Genomic DNA, 13,724 nt, shown 5'->3' on the forward strand with positions numbered 1-13,724 from the left:
TGAGCCCTGTATCGGGGCTGCATGCTCAACAGGGTGCCTGCTTCTCTCTCCCACTCCCCCTACTTGTGTTCCCTGTGTCTCTATCTCTCTGTCAAATACATAAAATCTTAAAAAAAATAAAATAAAATAAAATTTTTTTTTAAATTAAGAAAACCCAGGTGGTCAGGTTAGATTAGTTTCCCTCATCCTCAGTATTATTAACATTTTGGGTCAGATCTTTTTTTTGTTTAAGAGTTGGGCGGGGTAGAGGGAGAGAGAGGGAATGCGACGCAGGGCCCAGTCCCATGATACTGGGATCATAACTTGAGCGAAATCAAGAATTGGACACTTAAGTGACTAAGCCACGCAGACACCCTCAGGTCATTCATAGGTGGGGCTGGTCCTGTGCGTTGTCACACATTTAGCAGTGTCCCTGGCCTCAGTGGAATAAGTGCTAATAGTGACAATTAAATGTGTCTCCAGGGCGCCTGGGTGGCTCAGTGGGTTAAGCCGCTGCCTTCGGCTCAGGTCATGATCTCAGGGTCCTGGGATCGAGTCCCGCGTCGGGCTCTCTGCTCAGCGGGGAGCCTGCTTCCCTCTCTCTCTCTCTCTGCCTGCCTCTCCATCTACTTGTGATCTCTGTCTGTCAAATAAATAAATAAAAATCTTTAAATGTGTCTCCAGACATTGCCACGTGTCCGCTGGGAGGCAGCCTGGTTCCCTGTGGAGAACCACTGGGTTAAATGATCTGCAGGTTTCCTGCTAGCTCTGCTTTCTGTGACCTAATGAAGATTACTTCTCAAGTATTAGATCATTAGTTTCTTTCAGAAATCTTTTTAAAGGCAGTTTTCCTTCATTTTAGAGACGCTCCTATCCTAAACTTAAAACTCACAAAATTGTTAAATAAGGAAATTAATATGTAGCCCAAAGTTTCACAGTTCAGGCCTTATTATACTGTGTTAATAATAGTAAGTGTTACGTTGCAGCACTTCGGTAGAAAAATCTAGTTTTGGTAGAGCTCATAAATACTTACATAAGGGCAGTTATGTTTGAGAGTGGTAAATGTACAGTCAGGACCTTTAGACCTGGGGGACAGTTTCCAGCTGGAGGAGACACTGATTTTATGATGTTTTCCAGAAGCTTAATGGGTGTCCTTAGAAATCAGGTCTCCATAGTTGTAGCTCCCAGGAGAAGATGGGCGTTCCGGGCCCGCACTCCTGGCGCATCCTGGTGGGCATTGTTGCTTCGTGTTCTCATCCCGGCAGGACCGGGTGTCTTCAAAATCACGTGACTCAGAAGACTAACAGGGTGATGTGTTTGTAGTGCAGGGAAGGTGCGGAGGGTTAAAGGGGAGAGGGAGGGGGCAGGGGACAGAACCAGTTACAGTGTTAGGTGAGGCCTCAGAGATTGGCTTAAGATCCACCCGTATGCATGTCCTACCGTGTGGGAGCTGACTTAGAAAGAAGTTCATCGTGTTTGACTTTTTGAGGTCTCCAAGGGGTAAGTTTATAGTAGTTTATGTGTTTCATTTGTGCCTTTGTGCTAAGCCTAACGTACAAAGAGCAAATGGATTATATGCTTTGATATAAGGGTGTTGAGTCATCCCGCTCCATTCTGAGTTGTGATACTCTGAACTTGGAACTGTGCAGCTGTTCAGCTGTGTGGCCCGCAGGCATCTCAACGAAGGTGCTGTGTGTAAGCCGTTGAAGAGAAGGCCACGCCTGTCGCACACTGGATGGCTTGGATAGGCAGCATCTGTGTTACTGGTTGTTGGATTGGCACTGCGTCCTGCTTAGGTTTGAAATGAGGGATTGGGGGGCGCCTGAGTGGCTCCGTCAGTAAGCGTCTGCCTTTGGCTCGGGTCATGATCCCGGGGTCCTGGGATGGAGCCCCACATCGGGCTCTGCCCCTCAGTGGGAAGCCTGCTTCTCCCTCTCCCACTCCCCCTGCTTGTTTTCCTTCTCTATCAAATAATTATAAATAAAATCTTAAAAAAAATGTGGAATTGGGTATTTACTGTATTAACCTAATGTTTACATTTTTTTTTTTTAGGTAAGAAAGCAAACCTAGGCAAAAATGCAAATATGAACGCACAACCTGGACCAGCAACAGAAGTTGCTGTAGAGACCACCATACCCAAACAAGGCCAGAATCTATGGTAACGTGAGCATTCATTGGGTTGCTCTTTCTTTTTCCTTTTTCATGTTAAGAAGATGTTTAATCTAGTGACACCAGTCTTTACATCTGTTAAGATCATTTTGTATGATTTTTGATTTCTTAGATATGTAAACTTACTGCTTTAAAAGCAGGTTTGAGTTTTGTTTTGTTGGGTTTTTTTTGATAAGAATATATTCTAAGCTTTGGAATTTTATTTCCCTGTTAGAACGTAAGTTTGTATATGTTCTTGGGGTAGATACAGGATTTTCATCTTTATTTATTTATTATTTTTTAAAGATTTTGTTTATTTATTTGGCAGATAGAGATCACAAGTAGGCAGAGAGGCAGGCAGAGACAGAGAGGAGGAAGCAGGCTCCCTCCTGAGCAGAGAACCTGATGTGGGGCTCGATCCCAGGACCCTGAGATCATGACCTGAGCCAAAGGCAGAGGCTTAACCCACTGAGCCACCCAGGTGCCCCAGGATTTTCATCTTTATTAATTGAAGAATATAAATTGTATACATAGCCATTGATTTGCTTTTATGTCCATATTCTTTTAGGCAGGGAAACAGGTTTTGAGAGGGTCCCTTTTATTTTGTGATTGCATTCACTGTTTTGCCTATGATTCCTTTTGGTTTAATGACCTTCTATCTTTAATTTTTAGATGTAGGTTTACTCTTCTCAGGTATATGGACAAGTGTGTCAGTTGACTTTATAAAATTTGTCTCGTATTTTATTAATTTTTTAAAGATTTTATTTATTTATTTGGCTGATAGAGATCACAAGTAGGCAGAGAGGCAGGCAGGGAGAGAGGAAGGGAAGCCGGGTTCCTGCTGAGCAGAGAGCCCGATGCGGGGCTTGATCCCAGGACCCCAAGATCATGACCTGAGCCGAAGGCAGAGGCTTTAACCTACTGAGCCACCCAGGCGCCCCTGTCTCGTATTTTAGTAGGAAATATTGGCTCCGGTATCCTAGGATAAAGTTAGCGTTAGGTCTCATTGAAATAATAAATTATCTATTCTGCTTGTGAGCAAGATTGGAATTCTGTTCTCCCAACTTCCACCAACAATCTTAGACCCGAGTTACTGATTCTGTGTTGCTCCTTTTAGGTTTTTATGTGATAGTCAGAAGGAACTGGATGAGTTGCTAAATTGCCTTCACCCTCAGGGAATAAGAGAAAGTCAACTTAAAGAGAGACTCGAGAAGAGGTAAGGATTTTCATCTTGCTCTTCATGGCTTCTCTTCAGCAGATGTGTTATAAATGTCTTAGGGCTTATTTGTTTATCCATAAAACCAGTAAACGTAAATTTTAAAAAAGTATCCGTAACCCTTTTATGTTCTTATTGCTTGGGAGTTTCTTGACTCATGCTTATTTGGAAAAGCATATTTTTTTTTTTTTTTTAAAGATTTTATTTATTTGACAGACAGAGATGACAAGTAGGCAGAGCAACAGGCAGAGAGAGAGGGGGAAGCAGGCTCCCCGCCGTGCAGAGAGCCCGATGTGGGGCTCGATCCCAGGACCCTGGGATCACGACCTGAGCCGAAGGCAGAGGCTTAACCCACTGAGCCACCCAGGCGCCCCATGGAAAAGCATATTTTTAAATGTATTTTTTTTTAAATTTTAATTAATTATTTATTTATTTTAATTTTTAAATAAACATATAATGCATTATTAGCCCCAGGAGTACAGGTCTGTGAATCGCCAGGTTTACACACTTCACGGCACTCACACCATAGCACATCCCCTCCCCAATGTCCATAACCCCACCACTCTTTCCCCCACTCTCAGTTTGTTTTGTGACATTAAGAGTCTCTTATGGTTTGTCTCCCTCCTGATCTCATCTTGTTTCATTTATTCTTTTCCTACCCCCCAAACCCTACACCTTGCATCTTCCTCATATCAGGGAGATCTTATGATAGTTGTCTTTCTCCGATTGACTTATTTCGTGGAAAAGCATATTTTTAAGCCACGTAGATACAGTGCAGCAGGATTTTTCATTGATGCCTGTGTGTCATGCACTGAGCTAGACCCTCATTAGAGTTAGGCAGCCTTACAAGGGCCGTTCCACGGCAGTTGGCATTCAGAAGTATTGTCAGTATTGGAAACAGCCAGAAAATGAAAACTCCCTAAATGCCCGTCAGCCGACGGGCGAACAGAACGTGGCACATGCGTAAATTCAGCCACGACACGGAACCAAGTACCGACACGTGCTGTAGCTGCAACGGGGCTGAAACGAAAAAACGGACCGAATCAAAGAAGCTAGACAAAGGCCCATATCGTATGGTTCTGTTTGTTTATTTTTATTATTTATTTGAGAGAGAGATTGCAGAGAGAGAGATAGAGCATGAGTTGCGGGGGAGGCGCAAGGACGGAGGGAGAAACAGGCTCCCCACTGCGCAGGGAGCCCAATGCAGGGCTCCAGCCCAGGACTCTGGGATCGTGACCTGAGCCGAAGGCAGACGCTCAGCCAACTGAGCCACCCAGGTGTCCACAGTAGGATTCCATTTATGTAAGACTTCCAGAGTAGGCACATCCACAGGGACAGAAAGAAGGTAGACTTGTGGTTTCCATGGGCTGGGGGAAGGGGAGAATTGGGATTGAGGTATGGGGTTTCTTCTGGGGTGATGAAAGTTTTGGAATTAGGTAGTTTTGATGGTTCTACAACATTAAAACCACTGCAAATGTATGCTTTAAAGTGGTGAGTTTAAGACTGAATTGTATTTTTAGAAAGCTCCAAACAAATACTATCTACGTCTAGATTTGCTGGTGTCCTTCCTGTTCTAGGCATTGCTCCTGTCAAAGCCAGGGCAAGGTTTTGGCTTAAGGCCACCTTTAGTATCTGACTGCATGCTTTCATAGTTGAATTTGGGTTTGATTGAAGGAAGAAATAATGTATCATTCAGTCTATCTACAGTTGCAAGTTTTCTAGACTTTTGTGAATGATAATGGATGGGCACATGATACTAGTCCACTGCTTAATGAATAAATTAATTAAAATTGTATTTAGAATCATGGTGTCTTATTGAGATGAACAGGTAAATTAAGAAAAGGGAAAATGTCAGTACACCAGTGACAAAGTAGTATGGTTCTATGATGTGCCTTCTGTTTGTTAACATATTTGATTGTCAGGGTTAAAAACAAAACTTACACTTTGTTTGGTTTTGTTGAGCATTAAAAAAAACCCCAGGGACGCCTGGGTGGCTCAGCGGGTTAAGCCGCTGCCTTCGGCTCAGGTCATGATCCCAGGTTCCTGGGATCGAGTCCCGCATCGGGCTCCTTGCTCGGCAGGGAACCTGCTTCTTTCGCTGCCTCTGCCTGCTTGTGTGTACTTGCTTACTCTCTCTCTCTCTCTGGCAAATAAAATCTTTAAAAAAAAAAAAAAAAAACCCCAAACACATATCTTGCTTTTCTGGGTTTGAACTTTCTAGAGGCTGTCAAGCATACATAATCTTCAGAGAATTAATGTTCCTTCCTTAGCATTATTTTACTATAGAGCCATCCATGTTTCATACTGTTTTGTTTTGTGTTTAATTGAAGTATAGTTAATATGCAAAGCACTGGTGATTTCAGGTTTCATCCATGATTTTTATAACTGAGTTCTGTCATTTTCCTTTCTATATACTGTTCTGGGAATTTGTATAATCTTTGTGATTCTACTTTATTTATCTCTTCTCTTGCTGGTGGTTATTTGTATTTCCTTTGGGTAGCCAAGGGGATAGGATAATGTATCTTAGACCATTTGAAGTTCACATTTATAAAACAGTTATATATGCTCTTTACAAGAAAGTTTAAGTGATGAAGGATATAAATTACAGGGTGTGCACTCAGTTACTCATTTCAATAAAAAAAGGAGTTTATATTTTTTAAGATTTTATTTATTTGAGAGAGACCACAAGCTGGGTAAGGAGAAAGAAAAAAGCAGACGTGAGCAGGGTGATGGGCAGAGAGAGAAGGAGAAGCTAACTCTCCTCTGAGCAGGAAGCCCAGTGTTGGGGGCGTAGGCCCATGACTCCAGGATCATGACCTGAGCTGAAAGCAGACACTTAACCAGCTGAGCCACCCCAGTGCCCCTCAGTAAAAAAGGAATTTAAAAACAAAATGATACCAAGCCAGTTGGAAAACAGAGAAGTAAAGTTTTTTCTATCCATTGAACATTTATAAAAATTAATCATATACTTAGCCACAAAAGCAGTCTCAACGGATTTTAAAAATAGAGTTTCGGGATATGTTCTCTGATCAGATTGCAATAAAATTAGAAACAAGTACCTTAAACATGTCCAAAGAGATCTTAACTGACAGGCAGTTAAACACATTCATAGATAACGTCAAAGAAGAAAATAAAGCGAATTCTGCAAAGCAAGGGAAATCCTTTGCAAGAAAACCAGTGGGACACAATGAAGCTGTATTCAGAGGAAAATAATATTAAAAATGCTTATTTAGGGGTGCCTGGGTGGCTCAGTGGGTTAAAGCCTCTGCCTTCAGCTCAAGTCATGATCCCAGGGTCTTGGGATTGAGCCCCGCATCGGGCTCTCAGCTCAGCAGGGAGCCTGCTTCCCTTCCTCTCTCTCTCTGCCTGCCTCTCTGCCTACTCGTGATCTCTGTCTGTCAAATGAAAAAAACAAACAAACAAAAAAACCGAAATGGGAGGGGCGCCTGGGTGGCTCAGTCATTGAGTATCTGCCTTCGGTTTGGGTCATGATCCCATGGTCCTGAGATCGAGTCCCTCACTGGGCTCCCCGCTCTGTGGGGAGCCTGCTTCTCCCTCTCCCACTCCCCCAGCTTGTGTTTCATCTCTCGCGGTCTCTCTCTCTCTGTCAAATAAATAAATAGATCTTAAAAAAAAAAAAAAAAAAAAGAATGAAATGGGAACTTAGTATACTTCAGCTGAGATGACCTTGAGCTCAAGTTTGCATTTTGTTGTAAGAAACCAACAGTGAAGCTTATGGTCTCGCCAGAGTGTGTGGCTGGGACCTCAGCGGGTCAGTCTTTAATGTGAGAGTGAACTTGGAGGTCCTTGTGTAGAATTTCAGCCGTTTGACATTTTTACTATGTTATGAAGCATTCTGGCAGGTGATTTAAAGTTGTCTCATGTTGGTAGCATTTCCTGTAGCTGACATGAGCAAGTGGATATTCTCTCTGGAGGAGCCCAGCTTCAAACCAGGCCTCAAAAGAATTTCCACAGATGAAATCCGAGAAATACATGGTGAAAAGGTTAAAAAAAAAAAAAAATACACAGACCAGGAACCATGAATGAGAGCTAGGTGTTAAGCAGGACACTTCAGGTACTGGGATTATCAAATACCAAAAATAAGAAGCGTGTTTTTCAAATGAATCAAGAATAAGACAAATTTGAAAATTTGTACAAGAAACACAAACCTAAAGAGATCACCAAGGAGAAATGAAGATCTGAGCAAGTCTTCTAGAAATGAGGCCTGTCATTCAGAGGTTCTTTATTTTCTCTTCTTGCTCCCCAACTTTTCTAGGTACCAGGACATCATTCATTCTCTTCATCTGGCCCGGAAGCCAAATTTGGGTCTAAAATCCTGTGATGGCAACCAGGAGCTTTTAAACTTTCTTCGTAGTGATCTCATTGAAGTTGCAACTAGGTTACAAAAGGGGGGACTTGGTTATGTGGAAGAAACATCGGAATTTGAAGCCCGGGTAAGAACATAAGCAAACACCCTTAGGAGATCTGTTACTCATGGAAACTCCATTTGGAATTATTCCCTGATATTGTTCTTGACTTCCCCGTATGACCCTGGAAATCATGTGTGGGTTTGTTTTGAAAGACCTGTGGAACCAAAAATTCTCCATGTACATTTGATACTTTTCCTTTGATATCCAGAAAAATGTAAGTGGCTTGGATCCTTTATTCAAAAAGAGCTTTTCTGGTTTTGTTTTTTTAAGATTTTATTATTTTTTAAAAAGACTATTTATTTGAGAGCAAGTGAGCACGAGCCGGGGGAGTAGGGGAAAGGGAGAGGGGAGAAGCAGACTTCCCACTTGAGCAGGGAGCCCCACACAGGGCTGATCCTAGGACCCTGAGATTATGACCTGAGCCGAAGTCAGACCCTTCATCAGCTGAGCCACCCAGGCGCCTCTAAGATTTATTTTATTTTATTTTATCTTTTTAAAGATTTTATTTATTTGACAGACCACAAGTTGGCAGAGAGGCAGGCAGAGAGAGAGGGGGAAACAGGCTCCCCGCTGAGCAGAGAGCCCGATGTGGGGCTCTATGCCAGGACCCTGGGATCTGACCTGAGCCGAAGGCAGAGGCTCAACCCACTGAGCCACCCACGCGCCCCTAATTTTAAATAACAAAGTCCACGTAACTCGGAGGACGCTAATAATTGTGGGTCTTTTCAAATCACTCATATGCATTACACCATGTGTATTAGTCCTATGTTTTGAGCAGTTGCATCTTTTTTCTCAATTTATAGAAGTACATTCCATTTCTTTCAGTCTTTATATCACTTTGGGGTACATAAAATAGCCCATGGAGTTGATAGGATAAATCTTCTACTGTTAAGACTTTTGTATTTTTATTTCTTTACTATTAGAATTAGCATATTATATATGCATCTTATGTATGTAGCTTTCTCTTTCTCCTTTATTTTTATTTATTTATTTTTTTTAAGTAACCTCAGTACCCACTGTGGGGCTCAATCTCATAGTCCTGAGATTTAGAGTCATGGGCTCTACAAAGTGAGCCAGCCAGGCACCCTCACTCTTTTTTTTTTTAAACTAGTCTGGTTATGAATTCATGGTACATTTTGTAAGAAAAAGGATTTAAATATCTGTATTGTTCTAATGATTTTTTACTTTATTTTTTTAAAGGTTGTATTTATTTGTCAGAGAGAGAGAGCACTAGCAGGGGTAGCAGCAGGCAGAGCAGGCATAGGGAAAAGCAGGCTCTCTGCTGAGCAGGGAGCCCCATACGGGACTCAAGCCCAGCATCCTGGGATCATGACCTGAGCTGAAGGCAGCTGCTTAACCCACTGAGCTGCCCAGGTGTTCCTGTTCTAATGATCTTTTAAGGAATTATTCAACACTAAGTATTTTTGCCAGTTTTAAATATAATGATTAACTTTTTTTTTGTTGTTTATTCATTTATTTATTTAAAGATTTTGTTTGAGAGAGAGAGAGCGCATGAGAAGGGGGAATGTCAGAGGGAGAAGCAGACTCCCCTCTGAGAAGGGAGCCTGATGGGCGACTCGATCCTGGAACTCCAGGATCATGATCTGAGCCAAAGGTAGTCACTTAACCAACTGAGCCACGCAGGTCCCCTACTTTTTTGTTTATTTAGCAGATATTTACCATTTGCCTACTTTGTGCTGAACCCAGGCTCACACCCTGCTAACATTGGGTTATCGTCATTTTTTGTTTCTCTTTGTAGTTACAAAATGGTATTTTTTTAATTGACATGTTTTGCATGACTGAGAAGGTAACGTTCATTCAAGAGTATGACTTGGATCAAAGTGATTTAGCTTCTGTTCTTAAGCATAAAATAGATGCGAGGCTTAGATGACACCGAGTATGGAAAGTGGATTACCTGGCTTACAGTGTGTGAGCTATGTAGTGGGTCAGTAAATGTTTATTTTCCTTCTCAGTTTTTCTTTCCCCTGAGTCTGTTGTTCGCACATAGTAAGCACTCGGTTGCTGAGTGACTGAATGAGCTCCCTAACTTCGTAAATTAAGTAGAGCGAGTTTCAGCATCCCGTGGGTCTCATTGTTGGGGAAATGGAAGTAGTCAGCTTCTTTTAAACCTATAAACCACCCACTGAACTGAGGACCAAGGTAAATTCATGTGGTGCGACCCGTTTGGGGCCCAGATTGATCTGAATTTAGTCAAGGATGGTCTCCTTTTTCTTTCCCCCTCTCAGACAGCATTCGTTGCTTTGAGTACATACAGAATTTTACTACCACATGTGGGGAGGGGTTAGCTTCAGTGAAAGACCTTTACCTCCTAGGAAAACCCCCAGTGAAGTTGCTTTTGGATGAACTTTCCCAGTGATGCTGAAACTGGTGGGGAGTTGCCACCGGGCAGCCTTACGATTAACTTCCCCACAACGCACGTCAAGACTAGTGCAGAGGTGACCGGAGTCCCGGTGTGGGGAGGAGGGGAGAGTCTCCCGTCACCTCAGCCTTCGTTCATGCTGTTGTTTCTGTCGTTTCCTGTAGGTGATCTCGTTAGAGAAACTAAAGGATTTTGGGGAGTGTGTGATTGCCCTACAAGCCAGCGTCATAAAGAAGTTTCTCCAAGGCTTCATGGCTCCCAAGCAGAAGAGGAGAAAGCTCCAGAGCGAAGATTCAGCAAAGCTGGAGGAGGTAGACGAAGAGAAGAAGCTGGCGGAGGAGGCGGAGGTCCGTTGTTCGCGAAGACGGGTTTTGTGCCTGGGAGCGCGGCTCTGATTCTGAATGGGCTCACCCGGCGCTTGTGCCGCCGTAAAGCCCCGTGTCCTGAGCTGGTGTTCATTTCCTCACTTCTCCTAAATGCTCTGGTTTTCACACTGGTCTGTGGAGCACAGCTGGACAAGGTCTCCGAGGGCCCCGTCCCCTCTTACCGGGGCTGATGGCTTTTTAAAAGGCGGTAGCAGTTTTTAAATTGGGAAAAATGGTGGTAAAATCACATAAGGAACAATGTGGCATCTTAACTGTTGCTACGTCGTGTGTTGTTACATCCGGTCACAGTGTTGTGCACCTGTCACCGCCATCCATCTCCAGAACGTTCTCCTCTTCCCAGACTGAAACTGCCCCCGCCAAAGACTGCACTGCCCGTTTCGCTGTGCCCTCGACCCCTGGCAACCCCATTTTCTTTCTGGGTCTGTAGGTTCAACTAACTCTGAAGAGTGTTACATAGAAGTGGAATCACCGTATATGTCTTCGTGACTCGTTTGTTTAACTTAGCGTAATGTTTGCGCAGCTCATCTCTGTTGCGTTACGTGCTGGAATTTCCCGTTAGGACTGAGTAACGTTCCCCTCCGTGTATATGCCTCACTGTGTGTTCATCCAGCGGTGCACACTTGGGTCCCTTCCACCTCCTGGCTGTTGTGGCTGCGGTGCTGTGGGCCTTGAGAGCTAGTCTGGAACCTCTAGCAGGGGATGTCGCTGTGCGCCCTTGGTCGAAGGACGAAGGATGATCCCGTGTGTTGGAGAAGGTTGTCCTTTGTGGCAGGGGCATGGCCTCAGGAGGGCTGCGCGGTGAGGGAGGGAGGAGACTGCCACCCAGCCAGCCGCACCAGCCAGGCGTCCTGGAGAACCGTGGGGTGACCGGTGTCACAGCCAGATGGCCCTCACGTCCAGTAATGCTGCTGGGAGCACGGGCGTACAGCTGTCTGTTCCAGTTCTTACGTTCAGTTCTTCTGGCTCTTTATCCAGAGGTAGAGCTGCTGCATCGTGTAGTAATTCTCTTTAGCTTCTTCAAGAACCGCCTTGTTTCCGCGGCGGCCGCACCATTTTCAGTGCCCGACGGTGGTGCACGGGGTTCTCGCTTCTCTACATTCTTGCCAGCGCCCGTCTCGTTCTCTCTCTGTCTTCCTGTGATTGCAGGGATGCTGACGGGTGCGAGGTGGTAGGTAGTTCACAGTTTTGATCTGCATTTCCCTAATAATTAGTGAGGGGCACGTGCTTGTCGGCCGTTTGTCTTCTTTGGGGGAAATGTGTCTTTGAGTAGTCAGCGGTCTTTTAATTGGATTGTGTCTTTCTGTCACTGAGTTATGTAGGTTCTTATATGTTCTGGGCATTAATCCTTTATCAGTTGTATGGTTTGCACCTATTTTCTCCCATCCTGTGAACTGCCTTTTCATCCTGTTGATGCCATCCTCTGATGCACAGAAGTTTTCCAGTTTGGTGAATTCCGCCTTACCAGTTTTCTTCTGTTGCTTCTGCTTGCAGTGTCACATCCAGGAGATCCTTGCCAAATTCAGCGTCACACATCCGGTGTCTTTCCCCTCTCTTTTTTTCTACCTGTCCTAGAACTTTTAGCTTTTACGTTTAAATCTTTGATCCGTTTTGAATTAATATTTGTAGACTAAGTGTCTAAATTCAGTTTTTTGCATGTGGATATCCAGCTTTCTGGTTTCTGTGATCTCTGTCAAATGAATAAATAAAATCTTTTTTTTTTTTTTTTAAGATTTTATTTGACAGAGAGGGAGCGATCACAAGTAGGCAGAGAGGCAGACAGAGAGTGGGGGAAGCAGGCTCCCCGCTGAGCAGAGAGCCCGATGCGGGGCTCGATCCCAGGACCCCAGGGTCATGACCTGAGCCGAAGGCAGAGGCTTTAACCCACTGAGCCACCCAGGCGCCCATGAAGATAGTTTTACTGGAATTTTACAGAACGGAATCATCTGCGTCGTGTTCTGCGTCTCTTACCCATCAACATATTCTGTGTGTCTCCCCCCACTCAGTCCATGTAGATCTATGTGATACCGTGTTTTCTCAGCTCCTTGATTCCTTACTGATGAACGTTACGTCTTCTCTGGTTTGTCTTTATTAGAATTATTAGCAGCTCCATTTTTTTCTGTTTTGTCTGTTAGCTTTTTGCACAAGATTACTTTCAAAGAAAAGAACATGAAACCACTGCGTTAAGAGAGGTCCCAGGCATTATCCCATAGAATCCTTTCCTTTGTGTGTGATTTCTCTCTCCCTTTTCCTTATTTCCTTCTTTCCGCGCCCAGCTGGTAAAGGCTTGTCTTGGGCAGTTCTGTGGTGAGTCTGGAGGTTGTAACGATGAGGAGGAGCCAGGAATCCTTGCCCTCCAAGAGTCCTGTTGGAGTGGGAGGGATGATTGTGGTGGAGTGACAGGTCCTGGCGAGAAAGCGCAGGACTCAGCCTACCTATGAGGGACACCTGGGGCAGGGGAGGGAGAACTCCCCAGAGGGGCAGATGTGTCAGCCGGGGTTTGGAGAATAAGCAGGAGTTAATCCAGTCATGGAAGGGGGCATAGACCTGGTTGGATTGAGCTGAAATTGGCTTTCTCCCCGCTGATAGCTGCTCCTTGTTCTGCCCTCGGCGTTTACACAGAGTGAGTGCACCCTCAGAAGCGCCTCAGATCTGTGTACACTGTTGTCCTGTTCCCTTTCTTCCCAAGGCCAAGTTGATGCGTGATGATGAAAGGAGAGTCCTTCGGGGGGAGGTAAGGAGCAGAGAGCGAGTATTCAGTTAGATCAAGGTCTGTAGTTCCTGGCGTAGATCCAGAGACTGGACACGTGTCAGCGCCTTCCTGGGACTGGGTTCTCACTGCCGTGTGCTCCGTTTAATGGCTGCATGTAGCGTGTGGGTCACCTTCCGGGTGGAGTCCGAGACAGTGGTGTATCGTCTCCTCTGCTCAGTCTCTCCTCGTTAGGCACCAGTTTTAGCCTCGCCAAGTACTCCATGGGCTTTGTTGTTAACTCTGCCAGAAGAGTCTCTTTCTTGATGTGATCTTTCCTTGGCATTTCTTTACCAGTAACATTTTCTTCTCTTGGGAAGTAGTAGCTATAGAATTCTCAAGTTCTTCTTTAGTACTTTTCGCCGTAGCAGAGGAACCTCTTTTTAGCCTATCATAGGAACTTCACTCTTAGTATGATTGGGAGGAAAGTCTGAGCGAT

At 44.4% G+C, this 13,724-nt stretch overlaps 1 protein-coding gene across 1 annotated transcript in view; it reads left to right on the top strand.

Annotated features, from left to right (window-relative positions):
• Window positions 1–13,724, top strand: part of BAZ1B (bromodomain adjacent to zinc finger domain 1B) — a 66,378-nt gene that overhangs the window by 40,137 nt on the left and 12,517 nt on the right. The window contains exons 10-13 of the mRNA XM_032872445.1: window positions 2,032–2,137; window positions 3,245–3,343; window positions 7,620–7,797; window positions 10,318–10,500. Coding sequence (XP_032728336.1) covers window positions 2,032–2,137; window positions 3,245–3,343; window positions 7,620–7,797; window positions 10,318–10,500 — 566 coding nt within the window. The remainder of the gene's footprint in view (window positions 1–2,031; window positions 2,138–3,244; window positions 3,344–7,619; window positions 7,798–10,317; window positions 10,501–13,724) is intronic.

Source organism: Lontra canadensis, unplaced genomic scaffold, assembly GCF_010015895.1.
Source record: "Lontra canadensis isolate GAN:19392208 unplaced genomic scaffold, GSC_riverotter_1.0 scaffold45, whole genome shotgun sequence".
In the NCBI taxonomy this organism is placed as follows: domain Eukaryota; kingdom Metazoa; phylum Chordata; class Mammalia; order Carnivora; family Mustelidae; genus Lontra; species Lontra canadensis.